Source organism: Doryrhamphus excisus, chromosome 16, assembly GCF_030265055.1.
Source record: "Doryrhamphus excisus isolate RoL2022-K1 chromosome 16, RoL_Dexc_1.0, whole genome shotgun sequence".
Classification (NCBI taxonomy): domain Eukaryota; kingdom Metazoa; phylum Chordata; class Actinopteri; order Syngnathiformes; family Syngnathidae; genus Doryrhamphus; species Doryrhamphus excisus.
In genome coordinates, this window is record NC_080481.1 from 7579772 (window position 1) to 7602922 (window position 23151).

The 23151-nt window shown below is 43.7% G+C and overlaps 3 protein-coding genes across 7 annotated transcripts in view; 2 read left to right on the plus strand and 1 right to left on the minus strand.

Annotated features, from left to right (window-relative positions):
• The first annotated feature begins 610 nt into the window (after positions 1–610).
• On the plus strand, positions 611–6169 carry LOC131104833 (ras-related protein Rab-9A-like). 3 transcript variants are annotated; one of them, XR_009119835.1, is made up of 3 exons: positions 611–709; positions 790–2872; positions 4695–4736. XR_009119835.1 is itself a non-coding variant. In XM_058052389.1 (3 exons), exon 3 carries the CDS (start codon positions 5331–5333, stop codon positions 5934–5936), a length of 606 nt encoding a protein of 201 aa, XP_057908372.1. In that variant the 5' UTR covers positions 1672–2872; positions 4695–4736; positions 5298–5330; the 3' UTR covers positions 5937–6163. The 3 variants fall into 3 exon arrangements, 2 of the variants coding, with proteins under 2 accessions (XP_057908372.1, XP_057908373.1); XM_058052389.1 differs by lacking the exon at positions 611–709 and adding an exon at positions 5298–6163 and having other exon boundaries at positions 1672–2872; XM_058052390.1 differs by lacking the exons at positions 611–709; positions 4695–4736 and adding an exon at positions 5298–6169 and having other exon boundaries at positions 1672–2872.
• A 908-nt stretch (positions 6170–7077) lies between these two features.
• Positions 7078–23151, plus strand: part of LOC131104304 (OX-2 membrane glycoprotein-like) — a 34046-nt gene continuing 17972 nt past the window's right edge. For all 3 annotated transcript variants that reach the window (XR_009119762.1, XR_009119763.1, XM_058051331.1), the window contains exons 1-2: positions 7078–7207; positions 7538–7615. The gene's annotated coding sequence lies outside the window, so the exon portion shown is untranslated. The remainder of the gene's footprint in view (positions 7208–7537; positions 7616–23151) is intronic.
• On the minus strand, positions 8510–22511 carry LOC131104303 (neuronal membrane glycoprotein M6-b-like). Its single transcript, XM_058051330.1, has 7 exons — positions 22317–22511; positions 14683–14869; positions 14434–14593; positions 13416–13584; positions 12180–12253; positions 12039–12104; positions 8510–11269 (listed from the first exon to the last, which is right to left on the minus strand). Exons 1-7 carry the CDS (start codon positions 22384–22386, stop codon positions 11117–11119), a joined length of 879 nt encoding a protein of 292 aa, XP_057907313.1. The 5' UTR covers positions 22387–22511; the 3' UTR covers positions 8510–11116.

The window sequence follows — 23151 nt, forward strand, 5'->3', positions numbered from 1 at the left end:
TCTACCTAAAACCTCATTAAGATCCAAATGTGCAAAAGCTAGCTATTTTTAAACCGTTCTTAAGATTTTGATCAGGTCTTTATTAAGCATTTGTTTATATTTCTTCATCTTGGCAACACAATCAGCTATTAGTGGTTTAGTCGTGCTTTGTGGTTTTGCAGACAGATAAACAGAAACCACAAAGGTATTCAATCAAAACAGGTGTGGTTACTTTATACTGGCAACAAAAGGGAAAATAACACATGCACTGATTTAAATCCTGGTGTGGGAGTATTATATTGTCAAAAACATATGAACAAAAAAAACTATGCTGCATGTTAAAGTGGACCTATGATGCTCTTTTTTTCCCAGCCCTTTGTATTGCCTTATGGACTCCTATAGGGCAGCTACACACGATTGTTTGTACCCATATAAGAAAAAAACCTCTCTGAAACCGTCTTTCAGGGCTCACTTACAAATGCACAAAGCTCATTCTCTGAAGCTTTGGCATGATTTAACACGATAATACAACATTCTAACAACTTTTATAAATCACAAAAGTGAAAAAGCACAATAGGCCCCCTTTAAAATATGTCCTTATTAGCTATGGATCGGCTCTACAGAGAGCGACAGTACCCTCTGGTGGCCAATGTAAGAAGCGCGACACTTTGAAACAACATGGCCGCGCCCATGCTGACGGTCGCTTGTTGACTTGTTGACTACAGTTCAGGTAAATTAACGCACACAAACGACAAACAGGCAAACATGACATGTGGTTATCTATACAAATGCTTGTTCTTTTAATAACAGCCACCATGCAGCCTGGAGAAATCGCCCACTGTGCTTTTCGACTTGAGAAATTGCACGCAGACCAAAGCTGCGTTGACATCTTAACTCTCGTCGGCGAGCTTGACAAGAGTGACGTCACTGCAGAGCACCTGGAGGGCATCAGCAACGTTCTTTTCAAGATTCTCAAAGGATGCTCAGATGGAGGTGTGAGGAAGGCGGTCAGATGTTTGTTGTCCAAGTGGAAGAGGCAGTACAGAAAGACGAAGCACCCATCAGGCGGGCGATGTTCACTGCACCCTGTAGGTACCAAGAGTTTGGATGAAGGAGATCCTCACTCCTCTCCTCATCCTCTGGAAGGAACTTCTGTAAGGTCCAAATGTGTTCAGCTCCTCATCTCTGCCCTCAGCCCTGAACCATGTGACCTGGACAAGGCCACAGAGCTGGCCACAGAGGTGGAGCTGCACATCCACCGACTCCACACGGCCAACCAGGTTAAATACAAAGCCTGCATGAGGAGCAAAGTCGCCAACTTGAAGAACCCTAAAAACAACCACCTTCGCCACGGCCTCATGAGCAGCTCCTTGGCTCCCGAGGCTTTTGCCCGCATGTCGGCCGAAGAGATGGCCTGTGACGAGCTGCGGCGGTTGAGGGAGGAGTACTCGTCCCGCGGCGTGAGCGAGAGGCAGCTGCCACGTGGGGTGGAGGGGACGGAGACACAGAAGATCCGCTGTGAGCGGTGTGGCGGTTCAAACTGTAGGGTGACACAAGTGAACCGGGGGACGCTATTCCTGCCGGCCTGGGTGCGGCGGGCAGGCCCTGATGATGACGCAATGACCTTTGTGACGTGCAGCGGGTGTGGGCAGCAGTGGTACCACAGTCGCTGGGGCTGCCTCTGATAACTTCCATCAGCGTAGCATGGTGGAGCCTGGCACAGTCTGTAGTCAAGTGTAGCTTAGCGGAGATGTTCAAAACTGCAACACATGCAAATTAGCAAGAGGCTGGGATACCTGAACATGAAATGCTCATGAGTCAGAGCTTTTCTTCCCGTCACTCACGCACACGTAGCTTGAGATGCAGCTGTCCTACTTGTTAAAGTTTCTCAGTGTTTGGTAAAGTAAGCAAGTGTACTAAATATATTAATACTGAAAACATGATTTTCCATAGATCACAGCGGTATGCTGGAGCCTATCCCAGTTGACTGGCCAGAGGTGGGCATGAGATAACTCCCCTATACTCAACTTTACAATCATAATACCCAACATGGTAGACAAAATAAGAGTAAATAGGCCATTTAAGTCATGTGCTTGTGTGTTGCTATAAATGTCTTCTCTAAGGGTTCCCAAGCAGTAGTACGCATATCACGAGTGGTACGCAAGCAAATTGCAGGGGTGCATGTGAAAGCATTTCATTTACATTGTCAAAATAAAATATGGGCGGCACGGCGGTCGAGTGGTTAGTGCGCAGACCTCACAGCTAGGAGACCAGGGTTCAATTCCACCCGTGTGTGGAGTTTGCATGTTCTCCCCGTGCATGCATGGGTTTTCTCCGGGTACTCCGGTTTCCTCCTACATTCCAAAAACATGCTAGGTTAATTGGCGACTCCAAATTATCCATAGGTATGAATGTGAGTGTGAATGGTTGTTTGTCTATATGTGCCCTGTGATTGGCTGGCAACCAGTCCAGAGTGTACCCCGCCTCTCGCCCGAAGACAGCTGGGATAGGCTCCAGCACCCGCCGCGACCCTTGTGAGGAAAAAGCGGTAGAAAATGAATGAATTAATGAAAATAAAATATACAAGGGTAGCGATAATTACAAAGAAGCATGTTTAAAAGTACTAATCACCTAAAATGCATGAATGCTTCCATCTGTGACGGCATCCATGATGAGCAAGTAAATGTGCACGCTGGTGCGTGTATACAAAGGGATTCTTTTTCCATGGGATGAGTGGCGGCGTGACACAAACACGCGGACACATGAGCACCCTCGGGCCAGCAGACACTGAGTCCCCGCCTTCCACATGCTCCCAGGCCGGTTTTATGCAGTCACCCGACAGACGACACTTTCTGCGGTTCAAGGCGGTCTTCCTTCCACGCCAGTCTTTAAGGTAAGGCTTTCAGTTTGCTCAACATGTTGTAAACGATGATGTTGACTAAATATGTTTGATAAAGGATTACTTTTAGAATGTTCTGTTATGTGATCAGATCAAAAAGTAATAATATTAATATTGTAATGTGATTCATTTAATGTGATATAATCTGGAAATGTATGTAAATAATATATGTATGTCCATTCATTGTGTCGTCACGCTGCCCAAAGATCCCAAGACAAAGACGTGCTTGAGACACTTTGGTATTTTGCATGTGACAGCAGCAGTCTTGTTTCTTCTACGCTGCCAGTTTTAATCTTGTGCCGAAAGAGAAATACACTTAGCAATCCATTTTATTTCATTTATTTATACAATATGACCAGGGACACCACTGCTTTTGGGGAAAAAATTATGATTATGGTCTAGGATTATTCAATATATAGAAACCTAAAGTGTGGTGGAGCCGCTGAATACATATACATGGGAAAAATGAATTAGTAAGTTTAATTGCAGCAAAAAATATATATATTATATATATTAACAATAATACAAAACTACATGCAAAGTTTTTCCCAAATTGATACAGGGAAGGCGGCACGGCGGTCTGGTGGTTAGTGCGCAGACCTCACAGCTAGGAGACCAGGGTTCGGTCCCCGCCCTCGGCCATCTCTGTGTGGAGTTTGCATGTTCTCCCCGTGCATGCGTGGGTTTTCTCCGGGTACTCCGGTTTCCTCCCACATTCCAAAAACATGCTAGGTTAATTGGCCACTCCAAATTGTCCATAGGTATGAATGTGAGTGTGAATGGTTGTTTGTCTATATGTGCCCTGTGATTGGCTGGCGACCAGTCCAGGGTGTACCCCGCCTCTCGCCCGAAGACAGCTGGGATAGGCTCCAGCACCCCCCGCGACCCTCGTGAGGAAAAAGCGGTAGAAAATGAATGAATGAATGAATGATACAGGGAAAAAATATAAATATGTATAAATGTGTCTACGAAGTTACTCGAATACAAGAGACCATTTTGTACAAAGAAGGCAGTGAAGGGGTTCTGCAAGGCTCAATTTTGGGGCCATTTATTTTCTACCTCAATGTTTGTGACCTGTCCCGTGTATTAAAAAAGTACAGTTATCCCTCACCACTCAATGCATCAAATTTCTCTCTGTCACAATTGACATATGTTTTGTCTAAATTAAGCATTTTCAAGCATTAAAATGAACAAAATTACAAATATAAGGCATTCAGAGAACACACTCAAAGATGTGATGGCATGCAGTATTCTACACTGGTCACTAGGCGTCTGTAATGTTTGATGAGACACACAAGCACCAGATTTGATCACTGGAACAACAGGCTTTTATTGCAGGTTTGAATGAAATTACAACAGGCACAATAATTCCGCTTATCCGGGGTTGGGTCATGGGGGCAGCAGTCTAAGCAGGGAACCCCAGACTTCCCTCTACCCGCCGACTTTGTCAGCTCCTCCCGGTGCTTCCTCGTGTCTTTTCGGTCACTTCCATAAAGCATCTCATGACAATAGACCCACCAGTAAATTGAGACCGATACAGAGTCTGCATCACTGCAGACCAATGCGCCTGTCGATCTCATTCCATCCTTCTGAACAAAACCCTGAGGTACTAAAACTCCTCCACTTGGGGCAGGATTTCATTCCTGACCAGGAAATGGCACCCGTTTCTGAGCAAGAAATCACATAAAAACATGTGCTACTATTGGACTTATTTTGTTCCAGACAGGGCGTACTTGACCTGTAATTATGGTTAAAAAGAGTTTTATCGGCCAAGCCATTGGGGATTAACATTTGTCTACCTGTATCTCCCTTGCAGATCTACAGATATGAAAACATAAATGAGTGTGCTTATATGACGGTAAGAAACGATTCTGCTGTTGTCTATGTTGATTTTCATCACTTGTGATCCTTTTCACGCATGACATAACCCCCTCCCCCGAGTGGATGGAGAGGGGCTAATTGCACGGCATAACGAGCCGGCTGCTTCATAGGATTAGTCAGTCAAATGACTTGACTATGCAGGCCAAGACGTCCTAACACATTTCTTTAAACAAGCAGTTTTTCACTAGGATTGAGCCGAGGCACATAGAGGATTTTGCATTCAAACAATTTCACATACACTACAGATCAAAACTTTAAAACCAGGTGTTTTAAAGTGTGTACCCCGGCAGCTTGGATAGGCTGCAGCATACCTCCGCCTCCTGGAAACATTGGCATCAAGATTGCCTAAAGCCATTTTTGAGGTGATTAACTCGAACGTCACAGCTATTCATGACTTGGATTCATAGTTTGCAATAAATGACGGCGGTGGTTGGGAAGCACTGCTCTGATGGACAGAAGAGCAACAATAAAATCAATGCATGCAAAGTGATTTGGTTTTGGATATGTCCACGTTTAACAATGTTCTGTTCTTCTGCAGTGGATGTAAAACCTTCACAGCCACGCTTCAGCCATGACCTCCAAGTCCCCTCTGTTCAAGGTCATTCTCTTGGGTGACGGCGGAGTGGGAAAATCGTCCCTCATGAACCGCTACGTCACCAACAACTTCGATTCCCACCTCTTCCACACCATCGGCGTGGAGTTCCTCAACAAAGAGCTGGAGGTGGACGGCCGGAGTGTCACGCTGCAGATTTGGGACACGGCGGGCCAGGAGCGCTTCCGCAGCCTGCGCACACCCTTCTATCGCGGCTCCGACTGCTGCCTGCTCACCTTCAGCGTGGATGACGCACAGAGCTTCCGCAACCTGGCCAATTGGAAGAACGAGTTTGCCTACTTCGCCGACCTCAGGGAGCCCCACAGGTTCCCCTTCGTGGTGCTGGGCAACAAACTGGACATCACCGAGCGACAGGTGTCAGGGGAAGAGGCGCGGCGGTGGTGCCGCGACAATGGCGGACTCCTGTACTTTGAAACAAGCGCCAAGGACGCTACCAACGTGGCGTCAGCGTTTCAAGAGGCAGTTCGTCTGATTCTGGCGCTGGATGAGCGCGCCGACCACCTCATCCACACCAACACGGTGGACCTGAGCAGGAAGAGAGATCCCCATTCCAGCTGCTGCTGAACTCCATGGAGAATCTGCTCTGGTCCCTCAAGGGTTAAATCAAGGCTAGGGAGCTGTGTGTATCAGACTGTGTATTGTAGTTTTTCTACAGCCAATTACAAATTCATATTCTCACAATGGATACTGTGTACTCAATAAAAATGCTACATTAGATGAAAACATATTTTGTAGTTTATATTTATATTTATTGTTTCAATGTATTCTTATTTTATTTAGATAGCCGTTTTTATCTTTGTTTTTTCAATTTTTTTCCCTTTATCAATGCACCAGCTATGTTTTGTCAGGGTTTTTTTTTTTTACCACTATTTGCTTGTTTTGCATTTTATTTTTATTGTTTTTTTTTCTTAACACTTTTTATTTTCTTGTGTGGTGCAGAGACCATTCGTGGCCCGCATCTGTTTTTACTGGCCCTTGACACCTTTGTGAAGTTGCCCCCCCACCACAAATCAAAACTCAAATCACATTTTTTGTGCAACATTTGTGCTGTTTTGTGCAGTTATAATGAACGTTTATGCTGATTTCCTCAACAAAGAAACTCAACAAAAGCAGCATAAACGTTCATTTTAACTGCGCAAAACAGCACAAACATAAAAACATAAAAGTGAGACTTCAGTGAGGTGGGGGGCCAACTTCACTCAGATGCCCATGACACCTTCTAAAAATATCCTTTTATAAGAAAACTAACAAAAACGGATGTCCAAATGAGAATAATTTGACAGTCACTAATATTTTTTTATAATAATTGTATTAGTTGCTATGTTAAAGAAAAATGTTACATTACAAAAATTATAATATTGGAAGAAACAAAAAAAAAACAAAATAAAGTTCTAATTTTTGAAGAATCAGGTTGGGGGGGAAGTCAATATTATAAGAATATATCATGCAAATAAAGTAATAATATTATTTAAGAAAAAAGTTGAAATATTTGGAAAAAACAACAGTAAAAATGTTGAAAGAAGGGCAAAAACCAAAGTTCATACTAACAATATGCTTTTTCACCTATACCACAAAGCTGAGATGCAGTTTTTTTTCATTGAAATATTTATAACTTCCTACAATTTCTACATGTGTGGCTAATCTACATGATATTTTATAAGCCTAGCGAGGAAATGTGTAATATTTGAATTGTCCCCTAGTGGGCGCTTGTATCACGTCATATTGACATAAGTGACGCACGCGCACCTGTTCACGGTGATAATGGCTGCTTTCTTCTCATCTGTTTCATTTCCACCGTGGGTTTTCGAGTCCACTTTCTGTTCTTTTGCTTAAAAGTGAGTGTTATATGTCACACACCAGCATAAAGGTATTCATATAAAACAGCATTTGTCAGCCAAGGGAATCGAATACAAGAGTTCCATCATAAAAATGTCCTCTTATAAAGACACTAATGCACAGTTTTCATTGAAGCTAATGTAAAATGTTCATTTTCGTGGTTTTATTTAATACAGCATACTGCAGTTATACTGTATGACAAAAGTACATTTATGGGTTAATTTAGTCGCTGACTGGCTGTTGTAAGATCTTAGCTACATACGTTTTTTGAAAACGATGACGAAAAAAAGTCGTGTGCAGTTTGTCAGTTGTGCTGTATTTTCCTAAAGGCCGCTACAGCCACCTACAGGATTGGAGTGGAACCGCATCGACCCGAACTAAAACCTTGGAGCCAGCAACCTATCACCGTGAGTACACTTATAAAATTGTCTTTTGAGCTGTGGAATTGAATTTAATTGGATGATCAGTACAAAAACTGGCTATATGGGTGTTAAAGGCGAGTGTTTGAAATGTAAAAATAAATATAACAATAAATGTAAAAAATAGGTTAACATTGTGGGCTGCACATATGAGTGGTTAGTGTGCAGGCCTCACAGCTAGGAGACGCGAGTTCGAATCCACCCTGCACATCTCTCTGTGTGGAATTTGCATGTTCTCCCCGTGCATGCGTGGGTTTTCTGCGGGGACTCCGGTTTCCTCCCACATTCCAAAAACGCCACCCCAAATTGCCCATAGGTATGAATGTGAGTGTGAATTGTTGTTTGTCTATATGTGCCCTGTGATTGGCTGCCAACCAGTCCAGTTTTCATAGCTACACATGACTACTTGTACTTGCATGTTAAAATGTTTTAATTTTAATTGGTATAAATCCTTGTATTATCATGTTAGACATTGGAATGCGCTTAGCATTTTAGCCATTTTTTAGCAATAAACTTAAATACTTAAATACTACCATAGTAGTGTTAGGATGCAAACATTAACATTAGTAGCATGTAAACATAAGCATTATAACCGTTTGCATCGCTATAAATTTACATAGAATCTTAGCATCATTATTTTGATTATGTTGGATATTTGCATTTTACCCGTGTTTGGACTATGGACTTACATGCTTACGGCAATCATACTAGGTGTTAGCATTGCTAGCGTTAGCAAGTTTGCCATTTTCATGTTCGCATGTGTTCGCATATTAGCATCGCTAGCAGGTTAATAAATTGTGTTTACCTGTGAAAATATTACCAATCCCATGACATTTTTGCAGGAATAACACAGGTCAAGAAAGAGGCAGGAGACAACGGTAACACGATAATAAAAAATACCGGTTTTACTAGAGAAGGTTACAAAAATCATCACTATGTAGGAGTCATAAATCTATTTCCAACTTAAAACAAAAAGCATAAGGAAACACCTACAGAGACTACAATGCCATCAAAGCACAATGGATTTTTTTTGTTTTTTGTTTTTTTTTTAGAAAAGGGGCAGGGGTGCAGAGGAACGGGGAGCAAAACACCGCCTACCAAAGTTGTCATACAATTGACTACACATCACCTGAAAAAACTGCAAAGACAGTCATGTCTCCTTCATGCAATTAACAAGGAAACAGCAACAACCTGACACGCATTGTCTTACAGGAAATTGAAGTTTGCCTTTACATCCATGTGGCGGCAGAGCACGTATATTTATCAAACATGACACACATGGCAATAAAGTCATTTTTTATACAGAATAAGACAGCTGCACACAATACTGACATGCTTCATCTCATCATAAATGGTCTTTTTTCTCCTTTTTTAGGGTAGACTAAGCAGTGATCATCAATTATACAATATAGATTATGATTAGTAAACAATATTGGATTATAAAATGAATGTATGAAATTCCTGACTTGTTTAGTCGAGAGTGTAAACATCCAAAACCAGTCTATGTGGCTCATCTGAGAGGCTTAAAGAGAATGAAAAAAAACATAAATATGCTCAGCGTCACTATTTTGGCTGGCCGTCCCAAAAATAAGAAAAAATATTCTGACTGATACACAATTAATTCAAAATGAATTCTTTCACATTTTTAAATGCATACATCACAAGCACCTCAATCCATCGTGTCATGACTGCACCGTATCCCTCTCACGACATATCAATCAGCATGTTACGTAAAAATTGTTATATCAAACGCAGAGTTAGTAACACACACAGAGGGAACATTTGCATGTTTGTGAAAAAGATATAGAATAGCATAGCATAACACCGATTGTGTTCTCATTCAATTGGGATTCAAATATTTACACGTGAGGCCTTCCCATAAAAGGAAGCCTTTTAGAAAATGATATTTCATGCGTAGAAATGTGGTTCGGGTTAAGTGCTTCACATGCTAAAAGACACAACAATTTGATTCGATACCTGAGGTGTCGGGCTTCGCTGGCAAAGAAAAAGTTGTTATTGGGAAACGTTTACTTGAAGAGATGACAAAGTTTGAAACGTTGATGCTGCTATTATCCTAGTGGGTAGCAACACATTGAAGTGGAAAACTAGCAAACTAAGCGAACCGAGCTCATGCAGATTCATTCAGGTCAGTCTATTCTCTGGGTATTCCATCGATCGCAACTGGACTGTTGGGTTTGTCCTAGAAGACGTTTCGCCTCTCATCCGAGCAGATTGGCTCTTGCACCAGGCTCCCAGACGAGAGCTCCTTCTATCTAGTCTGACTGGCCTTTGAGCATGGATCGAATGAGAGGCGAAACCCGAACAGTCCAGTTGCAATTGATTGAATGCCCGGAGAATTATGGTTGTATGGGTGGTCCTCCGTTTTATGTTAGCATGTGCCGAACGTGCGCTCGTAATTTTGGTCCGTAAACACAATCATCAAGGATAAACATCGTATTGAAACGTCTACCTGGATGTTGTACAGATGCCGGGGAGGGGGTTGATCAACTATGTCTTTTTGACAGAATTTTGGCAGAGTAAGTCCTTGTTCATAACCCAAGGACCACCTGAAAATTTAATTTGATGTCATTTTGTATGTTTTTCCAATGTTTGTGCAAAGATAAATACTATTTATGTCATTATTATAGACTCTTAAGACACTACAAGCGTTTTTGTAAAGAAATCATTTTAGCAACTGAATATCCTAAATTAAGAAATGTATGCACAGGTAAGCGTTTCCCAAAATGCCAAATCATGCATGTAACACTTTGAGATCGCTTTTTCATTGCCATCTCTGTAGGTTCTTGTACGGCAACAAACTTTTAAATACCAGGAATGTAGAGTCAAAGGAAAGGAAGCAAAGGGAAAAAAATGAAAACATGAAAGATCTTAATAGTACCTGGCATACTTTTCAGAGTATTAAAAAACAACAACATTCGTACACATTCACACAGTATATTCATATTCATATACATATATATATATATGCATATAAAACATCAAAAAAAGAGGAAGTTGTTCGCTGGGTTCCCCCGTGGAGGGCACCGACAGTAAACAATGTTTATTTTGGCCGCGGGGAGCCGTGTGTCAAGAGGCTGTGCTGGCTCGGGGAGGGCGGGGCCATGACGGCCGCACCACTGCAGCCTGACAACCCGTAGACGCTTCGGAACCCATGAACCGTGCGTGAGCCTGATCCTGGCAGGCAAGCTCGACCCGTTCTGAAGCCCCTTTGGGGGCTTGCCATTTCTCCTGATCCTCAATCCTGTTCCCTTCTGGTGGGAGGACACGGCCACGTGATCCAACATGGCCGAAGGGAAGAGCAGAGAGACTCAGGAGCTTGCGGGACTATCAAATATAACGAGGGGTGGCGTTGTTTTTTTATTTTTTACATTTTTTTTTATAGAAGGGGCCGGTGGGTGCTGGGTGTGGTGGGGTCGGTTGGCGGTGTGAGGGTTAAATGTGCGGTGCATGGAGCAGGGTCGCTCATCCTTATGAGTAGGACGACGAGTTCTGGCCCTCCTTGGAGCGTGCCTCTGCCTCCAGGTCCTGGTCGTCCTTAGTCTTGATGTCCTGGTAGTCGTGCGTGGACACGGCACTCTTCAGGTAGGCCCAGTTGGCTGACAAGATCATCAGATAGTGAATCTGAATAAAGACAACAGCACTCTTATGTGGACTGTTTGCAGTCAAAACTTTCTAGAACATAACCACAAATTCAGGAAAGTTATACGAAATGCTTCCAAAACTTCAGTAAATGCAAAAGAAGTTTAGAAAATGCGACCAAAACTATACAAAACACAACCCAAACTTCAGGAAATGCAAACAAAGCTTATTGAAATGGAACCAAAAATTCGAGAATTGCAACCAAAACTGTACGAAATGCTAACATAACTTCAGGAAATGCATAAAAAGTTCATAAAACGGAACCAAAACTTCATTTATCGTACAAACAAAAGCGGCATGAAAAAAATAGATTGTATAAAATGACACAGATGTATCTCCATGCCCATCATGTGTTTCTTGGCTGTTTTTACCTCCACATGCTTCCATCCTGCTCTGAATTAGCACTAAACAGAGGATGCAGAGGTTGCATCACAGTCAAAGATTGCAAGAGATTTACCAAATCGCCTGTTAAACTGGGTCAACAACACTGCCCAAATGTAGCGCTTAAACCCAAGATCATCAGAGAATGTTCTCTGAGAAGTCTCACTATGAGTGACCGTGAAACAAAAGCGCCCTCGTCTGTGACAAAAACAGAAATAATGACCCTCTGCTCACGCAGACTCAGAGGCGGGCCGCAGGGTAGAATGTTAACCCGTGGGTTGACGCATGGAGTGGCAGAGCCGGGGTTGCTATGGCAACTGATAATGGCGCCATGGCAACATGCATATTTAAAGACAGCATAAGTGCTCACCAGTGCAATGACAGTAGCTCCGGCACCGGCTAACGCCACAATGTAGAGGTGGTAAGACAGGTAGAACTGCAATCAAAAACACATTAGGTTGGTGGAGGACAATAAAAGCCAAACATGAAGAAAAATGTTGCAGAATCTCACCTCACTCGTGTTGCAAATGTCTCCCAAAGTGGCACCACAAGCTTTTCCTGGTGTGGCGTTCCATGGAATAACACCTGCAGGGGACAAAATTGTTCAAAATCATAAACAATGTGACCAGTTGAAGTCAAATAGCAGTGCGGTGTTGCAGTGTGTCTGCCTGTGACGCCTACGTGATCCTCGGCCAGCTGCCCCTCTGATGTGGGTCACATACAGTGAGCTGCGCCGTCAAACACACAGCGGGATAAAGCAGGAGTGGGTTTTTCATCCAGATCCAATCAGGATTTCGATCATGTCAATGTTGTTTTCTTACACTTTAAAATCATTTGAAACAGCAGGGGGAAAACATCCATTTATATTCAAAGTATTTATCTATAGAAGAAAATCCACCTACTATCTGTGTCTGTCAACAGATACAAGGTGCTAAACACAAGGATGAAGAGTCTTGAGCCAGTCATAATGTGTGATATATATCACTATATTGACAGTTACTATGGTACACATAATGTCATTGTATGGTCATATCACCTCGTACTTCGGAACAGAACAAAAGATTACAAAAATTACCTCGTACCTTGTACTTCGGTACGGGACAAAAAATTACAAAAATTAAAAAACAAAACAAAAAAACCTTAAACTGTATTATGGAAAGCAGGAAGTGAACAAATGTAATGGTTAAATTTGAAACATTTATATGCTAGGACTACGTTAAAAAGCCGTAGCTTTTCAGTATGTGGAATCAAACTATGGAATGGATTGAGTAAGGACCTCAAACAATGCACAACGATGAGCCAATTCAAGAAACAATACAAGCAGTTGATGTTTGCTAAATACAAGGATGAAGAGTCTTGAACCAGTCATGATGTGCTATACATATCATTATATTGACAGTTACTATGGTACCCATTATGTCATTGTATGGTCATATCACCTCGTACTTTGGTATGAGGTGCATTATTAAAATTAAAAAAACAAACAAACCTGAAACTGTATTATAGAAAGCAGGAAGTGAACAAATGTAACAGTTACTGATTGTAAAAGTACCAGATGGAGGGGTAGGATTTAATAAGCTTTGCTTCTTCCAACTCCTTTTGGACATGTGGAACTGTGAACTGATTATGTGATGCACTTAATTGTAATCTGATGCATGTTCAAATGAAATAAAACCATTACAGTACCTCACATATGTGAGTACGCTCCTCAACCCCCACCCCTTTTTTGGACCACCGTACTACTCACCGTACTGCCTGACGTCCACGCAGATGGTGTCAGGGGAGGTGATATTGGAGTCCGGTGACCTCATGCCAGCACAGGTGTTCCACATGTTGAAGAACAGGAACACTGGGATGGCCGTGAAACCGAAGATGGCGAGAAAGGCCAGGGTGAGGATGTAGGTCAGAAACATAAACTGGAAGGAGGAAAGAAATTAAGTGTCCATGACTGCGCTCGTCATCAAGGTTAGAGAAAAACAAGGTTACCACTCACAGGCTAACGGTGTGCACACAAATTGGACATCTGCAGCAATTGAAGTAATCAGGCTATGATGCTGCAGAAACTGTGCCAGTGATACCCCCAAGGGTTTAAGTCTGTGTGTACAGTATTTCTGCCCACACAGATATACTGTATTCCATACAGGCATGGCCAAAAAACATTGGCATCTTTGGCTTGCCAATATTTTTGGCAATGACTGTGTATGCTGAGGTGTTGAAGTTCATTGTCCAGTTGAAGAATTACTCTGTGTAACGGATGTCAGCTGGTGCAGCTGTACAAAAGGACGATGGTAAACCACACTGGTAAACCTAAAGTCCCCTATTTTTTTCCATATTCTGGGTAATCAGATCTGGAATTATTCCATTATCTATGTGCACAAATGCCGAAACTGGTCCTATGTCGCAATGCTAAAGAATTCATTAGCATTAGCATTACAATTCCATTTCTGTTGAACAGCTTAGATGTATAAAAAGCCGCTACTTTGCGTCTACTTAGGTTAATTTAACGACTGCTTAAGCCTTATGACACATGTATGCAATGCTTTTTCTTGTAAGCTTTTTTTTCTTTTCACTGTGTCACTTAAACCTTGTTTGTAATTTTCTGTTGTGGGCCGTGCTTAATTGTATTTGTAGACTTAAAAAAAAAGCTGTGATCAGCAAACTGCCCTCAGGCCGCACTTTGGACACCCCTGCTGTAAGGCGTTCCACCACCATCCTCCCGAGAGCTTCAAATCTTTGCAGCATGTGCGTGAGAGTGTGTGACATACAAAGGCAGTGATGCAACGGCCGCACACGGTGGTCTTGAAGTCACTCTGCAGCTCCTTCTTGATGGCGCTGGTGGTGTAGAAGCCCTCAGCCAGCAGGACGATGGCGTAGACAAAGAAGAAGGAGGCGATGCCATAGATGATGTACTGAAAGATCTGAATCCTGAGCACATGGAAGGATGAGGAAGGGGTGAAAAGGGCTTCATTAAAGTGGTTCATTATTCAACTCCCTTGTGAAGCGGCACAACTTACACCATTGTGAGGGTGGCGTGGTCGCTGGTGATCCTGGAGAAGTGGTTCTCCAACATGGTCAGCGTGCCCGTCAGCGCCACGTGACCGCAGCCGCAGAACAGGGCCACGCCAGAGAAGCAAAGGATGGTGGCCACCAGTGAGGCATAGGGCACCCCACCCAGACACTTGATGCAGCACTCAAAGCATCCTGCAGGGGATGACAGAGCAGATATGATAAGCATGAAGGTTCTCGATGAGCTTGATTACGGTTAGGTCAGGGCTCTCATCCTTAAGAAGCTACAAGACTTATCTCCGTCAGGCTGTGCTGAATTGAATCACACTCACACCCTCCTCCTCTCTTTTGTCTCCAATGTTTCCTTCTTATGACCAGATGGTATGAATAAGACATGTTGTGATGCTAAATAAATGATATTGGAACCAAGGAGATGTTTTCTAGGGCGCCAGAGGAGCGACAGCACTTGAGCACATTTACCTCTGAAATGTTGGGACGCACTTGAGCGCTCCAGAATGATCACAGGCTTTCCTTCTTGTATGAACATCAACAGTCAAGAGGATGAAGGCTAACTAGGAGGAGGGAAAGTAAGAGTTGTATCTTATATAACGGCCCGTTAAAAATAGATCCTTCTGCAAAGCAGGAAGTTGGGAAGAAAGGCTGAAATTAGGTGTCTTTTGTGCGGTGTTTCCAAGGCGACCTGTTCCATTTGGCAACCCTGAAGCATCAGTAGCTTATTGCTTGTTGGCCGAATTGAAGCATTGTATGCAAACACTCCTGGGCGCAAACCTTTGAAATATGTGTGATATGTGTGAAACGTCAGAGAGCAACACTCGTATTACGATCCATGACAGATGATCCACTGGGAAGAGCACAGGATTCACTTTAACATCCAACACAAGCCGTTCCAAAAGCCTCTAACGCTTTTCATCACAGACTCCATCAATAGAACCTGACAGCCAATGGCAGGTCTTCCACATAATTAAACCACATCCACACACCGCATCCATCTTTCTTCAAGCCAAAAAAAAAACAGACATCCTGCAAAACCACAGCAAGACTACCGTAGTTTTCTATTGAACACTTGGAGCATGTCGCTTTACACTCTCATAGGACTGCGGTTGCTATTGATGAGTTTAAAAAAGCTAATTGATTTTGTCCTCCACTAAGGGGAGGAGGGTACATCCGTAGCTTTTCAGAGTACTTGAATGTCAAAGCCACTAACGGCAGTTATAACTAGAAAAGCGCTCAGACAGCGCAGGTCTTTTCCAAGCGCCATAGTTGCCCCCATATTGCGATTTACACTAAATATTAGTCCAACATTTATTTTATCTACATATTTAGATTCCTTGACCAACTTACCATCCAAGGGTTTGAATGACTTGCTAACGTTAACACTACTATGCTAGGCATTAGCATGCTAATTCTTCTATAAAATGTATTTTTTTGCTCATACTTTTGGGTGTCTAATGAAATTGGATCTACATTTCTTTGGCCTCCGTACATTTCAGGTTTCATCTGCATTTTGTGTGCCCTTCTACGAATATTGGTTCCATACTGGACCGTGATAAGTGAGTTTCTGCAAACCTTACTTACAAACTTCTAAATATGTTTTTCTGACATTAGTAGAGGCCTCTAGACATGAAATAACACCCATGTTGCCTCATAATAGACATAATAAGAGAAAATAAACCATTTAAGTCATAAATAAGCCTTGTGTGTATTGCTGTGTATTGCACACTCGTGTGTGTTCAGGCGGCGAGTGACCGGGAAGGGGCCCAGAAGTGAAGTTGGGGTTTCAGAGTCGTGTTTTATCTTGCCGTGTGTTACGGCCTCAACGGTAGCCCGTATTAGGGATTACTTTACCTGTTGTGAGACCTGCAATAAAAGCCGGTTGTGCCAGCGACCAGGTCTGGTGCGTGTGTGTCTCACCGTACATGAAGACCTAGTGACTAGTGTAGAATACTACATATCATCAGAAGGTCTTGAATGTGTCTTCTGAATGTCTTCTTCGTAAAAACTATGAAACGGCAAAATTCCTAGTGAGAGTACTAAAATGACAAAAAAAGGTACCGCTGATTTAGAGAAATCTTGCTAACTAACAAACCGATAACAACTAAAAGCTCTTTTTCAGGGGTAAAAATTTATATTTCTTGTTTCGTGCGTAATTAAATAATAAGCCTCTGTGCCTCCGCCCTCTGATTGGCTGGTGGCTCCTTCGCTTGACGGCTTTAACGAGAGTGCTCACTCTGATGCTCAGGATGTCGGGGTCATGTGCCAGCACACGCTATAAGCCCAGTCAGTCTGCGTTGGGGGACTTAGACGCTCCCCTCTAAAGTGTGCTGCTGATGATTCTGAGACTCTGCGTTGCATAACGAAGCAGAGGTTCGTTGCATAATACATCCAAATCCTATTAATGTTAATGAAGAAATGGGGAGGTGGAGCAAAAAAAAAAAAAAAAAAACACGGGCTGAAGGGCTCTAAAGCCCCATGCTAGAAACAGGCCCCACTGAAGACCAGGAGGTTGCACACTGACACTCCTGCTGTAAGGGTCCACACCCGCCTGCTCGCCATCAGTGAGAATATTCAGAAATGAAAAACCAAATCTGCCAGTGCATTGTGGTAATCCTTATTCCAGGTCACCTAATCTGCACTTATTTCAACACCAGCTGAAGAGTACTTGGAAAGTCTTGAAGACAAATCCAAAGTTTTCTAAGTTCTGCCGAGATGCGTTATCTCCCTGCCCCCACAGGCTTTAATGCATGAATTCCCAGGTTTCTTTTAAACACACACACACACCATCCGCTCCGTCCGTGGAAGTGGCTTTAAAAGCCCGCTAATGGGAAACAGACAGCCCAGAGTGGTCGGTTCGAGTCGGGCCTAATGGAAATCAATGGACTATTCATTAAAGCCGAATTGAGGTGACACTCTAAGGTCAGTGCGTTACTCCCGTGTTATACCTCACTGCATCCCGCTACCTCTGTGAGCACCCTGCCTTTGCCGTCTTTGTGAAATATGACCACAAGCCTGCATCGCCTTTACATTGACTGCCTGGCAGAAACAATACGTTACTATGCTCCTATTGGGCCATAAATCACTTCAGCGCTTTCACAAGGCAGCCCCAGGTTAGCCTCATGGGGTTATTTCATATTATAACGTTGATCGGCGTGAACGAGCAGGCTCGGATGCAGTAAGATGCAGGCCAAAGAAAAAGAAGGAAGGTGCGAGATGCGTGGAAAGGAGACGAGTGGAGCAAGAAAAGAGAAGAGAAAGAAGAGCACTGCAACAAATGTGCGTGTAAGAAAAACACTTCTTGGCCTCGGGGCCGGCAAATATAAGTTGCCATGGCAACTTGTTACCCACGACCCAGTTCAGCGGTATAGTGTTGAGCTTCACAGCCACGGTTGCTATCATGGACACATACGCGAACACATCAGTGATGTCATCAGTTTAAACTGTTCTGTTCACCGTTCATGTCTGATCTGATGAGATCAGACACGAACAGTGATTGAAGTAAGGAGGAAGACACTCTGCTAGTGATAGATAATTGAGCGGTTCTTAACAGGTAAAACACTTATGGGCTCCACACACAGGAGGCAACTACACTGGTTAGCGATGTGCTCACATACCAGGTCTCCCACAGTGAAATTACCTGATACAGGTATGTTCACTCTGCCGCCAACAAGTTCCCATGCCTGTTTTTTTGCCGCTGCAAGTATTATTTTTTCCTCTGTTTACCTGAGAGAAAATACTGAATAGCATTTTTTTGTTATTTACTATGTCTATATAGCCCAAGTACACAATGCTCCGTGTGCCTTGAAAAATGGGTCAAAATCATCAATACCGAGAGTTCCGAGAGTACCGAGAGGTGCGGCTTTTGGAAAATGTCTGGGATTGAATGAGTTCGTCAACAGGTATTTTATTTGCTGTTGTGTAGTGAAACAGCCAACCCCCAAAGTTCTGATAATTCAGTAATTGTCAAGACTTATTTCAACCAGTACCGTGTAAATTGGATGGAGATGGTGTCCAAAATAATCAGCTTATCATGGGGAAAAAAGTGCACGATTTCTTTGCGTCTTTTGTTGGTAGTTCATATCAACATGAGCATGCAAACACACGTGATGTCCTGGCTCTTCAGAAATCACCTGTCAGTGGAGGAGGGACTGAAACAGAGCGGACAATGTTAAAATACAAAATGGCCCCTTGGGCCACATGTGAAGCTTTGCCAACCGAGTGAGTGGCTCAGCAGTTACGCAACCAACTTGGCTGATGTCACTCTCTTTGAGATGTTAAAGAAGTGATGCGATTATGGAAATGCACTTTCCAGAAGCTTCTGGGCCTCGCCGAACATTGTGCGAGATGGAGGAATTTCTGTGAAAGCCGACGTCAAGTCGATGGCTAATTGATGACTGGCGCTAATCGCCGTCGGCTGCCATGGAGGACGGGGAGCAGATTCAGCATCAGTGGGTGATGGAGGAGGGCCAAAGGAGGCTGACGTCACTCGAGAACAAGGCGTGCTGTGCCAACCTGTCACGCTGCTATTCATATACTGGCACTCAACAATACTGCCGGCCATTGTAATCACTCATTAGTGCATCAAATATCCCCACAAAGCCTTTCAGTCAACAAATGCTGCTTATTATTGGACTTGGTGTAAAAAAAACCCCAAAATAAATGTTGCACAGACAATACGGATGCTGATCTGCTTGCAAGCATTTAAATCTAAATGTGAAAGTGCTGAGTATGGCCACAAAGCTGCACCACACACTCTGGATGCATGTAAAAATAGTGTTTTTTCCCCCTCAGTCAGAGCAAGCGCAGACATTCTTTTCAACCACCCCTGGTCATTGGCACGTAAACAAATGCAAGCACAACACACACTCACACACACATACACACGCACACACACGTGTCCAGATGGAGGCTGACAGCATGCTTTGGGCAAATGACTTCAAATGAGGAACACATGAGCCTCTCCCTCCCTGTGTGACGGCTTTCACATGCTCCCACGACCTCACACACACCTCCAGGCGCCGACAAGGATACAGTAGGCGAAGGGTGTGTGTGTTAAAGATGAGCGCTGGGGCGAGAAAGGACAAAAACATGTTATGTAGTGTAGTCCACATTTTGGGATGATGGGGATGCATGGATTTAAGCATCTTGCCAAATTCTTCCCAAACAACTGTATTCCTCACTAGAGTTGCAACAAATCGATCCATTAATCGATGATTAACTCAATCAATCAATCCCAGACATTTTTCAAAAGACAACCCCTTCAGTACCGGCCATTTTAGATCATTCTGACTGATTTTTCAAGGCACACTGAATATTGTGTTCAAGACGTGTGTGTACATGCATGTGCGTGTGTGCACGCTACACTCCTCCATACTCTTCCACTTTCTCCTTGCTTTTGAGTGTGTTTTTACATGCAAAAGATCCATGCTTATAAAATCCAAGTCTGGCACCTTGTGGCCGTTTTTGTGGCTTAAAACTTCTCTAACAATGACAAATTTGAATGTTCACTTGCGCCATCACCTCTTTTTGCCTCATTCACAAATAAAATTAGAAATACTGTACATCTAGGCCTGTCACGATAATGGATAAAGCAACTTATGTGGTCATTACGTGACTAACAGTGTTTGAAACCCACTGATTGCGGTGGGAAAAAGGCTATTAGCAACCCCACTAAATAAACAGTTAGGACAGTGATAAATTGTTCCTTAGTCCTTGCTCTTTTGACCCTTTCACACCACCAAGTAACGTTGGAAAGGCATCAGGCTTCAGCAAGTTTGTCAGCTAGTCCAGGAACTCCAACCACTTGTGCCTGATATTTGCGTCGTTAGGAATTTTAAACAAATGTAGCTGTCCCTTACACCAGAAGAAATGCTTCCATTTTGATTTGGAATACTTGATTTATGTCACGTAATATGTCACAAAAGCTGCCACGGTTTAAAACGACACCAACAGGAGATGAAACTTGTCTTATTGCAAGCGCAAACCAAATGTCAGCAGCAGCAGGGCCTCACCTGACGGGTGATCATCAAACCAAAGTTGACCTTTTCATTCACAGCCCATGACCTTTTCTCCTTTCCGTCGATCACAAACTTCATCTGCTTTACAGATGCTTACAAAAAAAACACCACCGCTGTCTTCGCCTCCGTGTGTAAAATGCAGCATCCCTCCAGACAATGACGTAATCTCTCCCGGTCCTGATCTGAGCACTGAAGGTGAGGATAGCGAGATAGCGCCACGTTACGTAACAACGAGGCCTTACACACAAAAGGACGGTGCAGCTCGGCAGGGGCTTCAAGGAGGTGTCAATCAAACGGTGGGCCTACTTTGGCATACAAATTAAAGTCAATAGGACACAACCGATGTTACACCAGTGCTTGTTGCAGATTAATGTCAATGCTCATTTTCATATATTTTACTTGTATGAAGAATGCTGGTGCCTGCAACTCATATGGTGATTTGTACAAATAAATCAATAAATACCCAGTTGGCAACAGTATTTCAGTTTGGGGGGGTGTGGAAAGATGACAGAAAATAAGTCCTGTATTACAACGTGCAACTTCCACAACGATTCAGAGCCAAACCGGAAAAGGCCGTGCTGGCGCCCGCCAACACAAGCTTCTTACTCCAGCACTGTCGCCTTTTGCCCCCCACCCCCTGCTGTAAATCTTCAGCGTCTTATTGGATGCTATAAGCTCATGGTCACATTGCAGATGTCAAAAGGCACAAATGATTACGCAAATAGGCCATCCTCCTGGTTGGACTCAGCTGTGCAGCATCACACCTGGAGTAAATGCAAGTAATCACTGATTCAGGGGGGCCCGTCCTTGGGGGAGGCGTTCAAACGGGCTCACCCAGCTGATGTTGTAGGACGGGCTCCCTGTGCGTATCACGGCACGCCTCAGACGGGGATGACGTAATGGCTTCCTAAACCATCCGTGTGGAGGGACGCCCCACGCTTTTCCTCCTTTCCTCCTCCAAAACAGTAATTATGCAACTTTGATTTTAAATGGTGGCGCACCACCCTGCCATTATTGCACACACACACACATATCCCTCCCGTCGTTGGTGTGATGAAAAATCATCTAAATGTATGTATTTCAATAACACACTCCTGAGAATCACATTCTGGAGTGAAGGACTGCACTAGCTCAAGGATGCTTCCCACGCTTTGTGCAAGGCTTCAAAGTGCAGCCTGAAGAGTGATGTGCTAACAAGTGAGGCTCTTGGACCATCCCTGTGCGTCAAGTGCGCGGCTCTTTTTGCAGCCTCCTTGCAAAAAGACAACCTAAAAAAAAAACCTTCCATGACACACCAAACCCCCAATCGACGCTGATATGCATTCAAGTAAATGATGATGATGATGTCTCATGCACACCTGACGGAGGGGGGGGGGGGGGGGCAGTCGTGAACGCGCAGGGCGCAGCAGCGCACTTCATCGCCAATATCACAGTGCAGAAATGCTTGCATCCGATTGCATGGATGTCTCTTCCATTGAAGAGAAAAATAGCAATAAAAAAACAGAAGGATGATATTTGCCTCTGTCGCGGGTGGCCATGAGAAAATGATCCGCTATTGTTTGGCGCGGGAAGCCATTGCAAGCGGCTTGGCGCAGGACAACAAAGCCTACCTTTGCTCTCCTGTCCTTCGTCTTGAGGCTCCTCCGCGTTGGACTCCATGGCCGGCTTTGTTCCGTCCATTATAAAGCGGCTTTCTGGTCTTCTATAGCGGCACTGGGAGCTTGCAGGGGAACGATGGCGGATGTGGTCGCGGGGACTTGATGCTTGTGCGCGCTCCCTCTCTCTCTCTCTCTCTCTCTCTTTCTCTCATGCACGCCCTCCCTCCTCCCGCTGCGCGCTCCATACTCCGCTTAAAGCGTGTGCACGCCCCCCGTAGACATTAACAACATTTTCGGCATGCAAACGCGCTGTCAGGTTGGACTGATGAGCCCAAATGATGATGCGTTGCCAGGATACCACATTTTCTCCCCTTTTGTTAAATGTCAATGTCAACATTTTTTGGTGTCTATGTGGAGGACATGCTGGTCAAATGCGCAAGAGCTGTAAATATGCAAACTCATGGGTAGCCATGCATGCATACACACACACACACACACACACACACACACACACACCATCACCGCCCCCTCTCCATCTGGTAAATTGAGACAGAAAAATGGAGGGAAGAGAAGAAAATCTTGTGCTTTCAGAGTATAAAGTGGGGCAAAGTTACTTCCTAGCAGCGCCTTTGTTAAACTGATGTGATTGGGTGGCAAACACTTCCTTTGTTCACCTTAAAGGATGCTGATGTGTGTGTGTGTGTGTGTGTGTGTGTGTGTGTGTGTGTTCCATTATTCCATAATTTGACCCATTTTCCAATCATAATAAAGACACCCTGAAACAATAGAATGCCATCTGTCCTGAATCCTCTTAAATCCGGTTTTAATTCAGGCCCCCACGTGGCTC

What these genes read in the sequence shown, in the direction of transcription:
- LOC131104833 (XM_058052390.1), top strand. Translation starts at nt 5,331, where the DNA reads ATGACCTCCAAGTCCCCTCTGTTCAAGGTCATTCTCTTGGGTGACGGC.
- LOC131104303 (XM_058051330.1), bottom strand. Translation starts at nt 22,386, where the DNA reads ATGGACGGAACAAAGCCGGCCATGGAGTCCAACGCGGAGGAGCCTCAA. An exon ending in GCCGTTGCATCACTGCCTTT is followed by an intron (nt 13,585 to 14,433) that starts GTATGTCACACA and finishes TCCTCCTTCCAG; the next exon opens with TTTATGTTTCTGACCTACAT. An exon ending in GAGCTACTGTCATTGCACTG is followed by an intron (nt 11,270 to 12,038) that starts GTGAGCACTTAT and finishes GTCTTTATTCAG; the next exon opens with ATTCACTATCTGATGATCTT.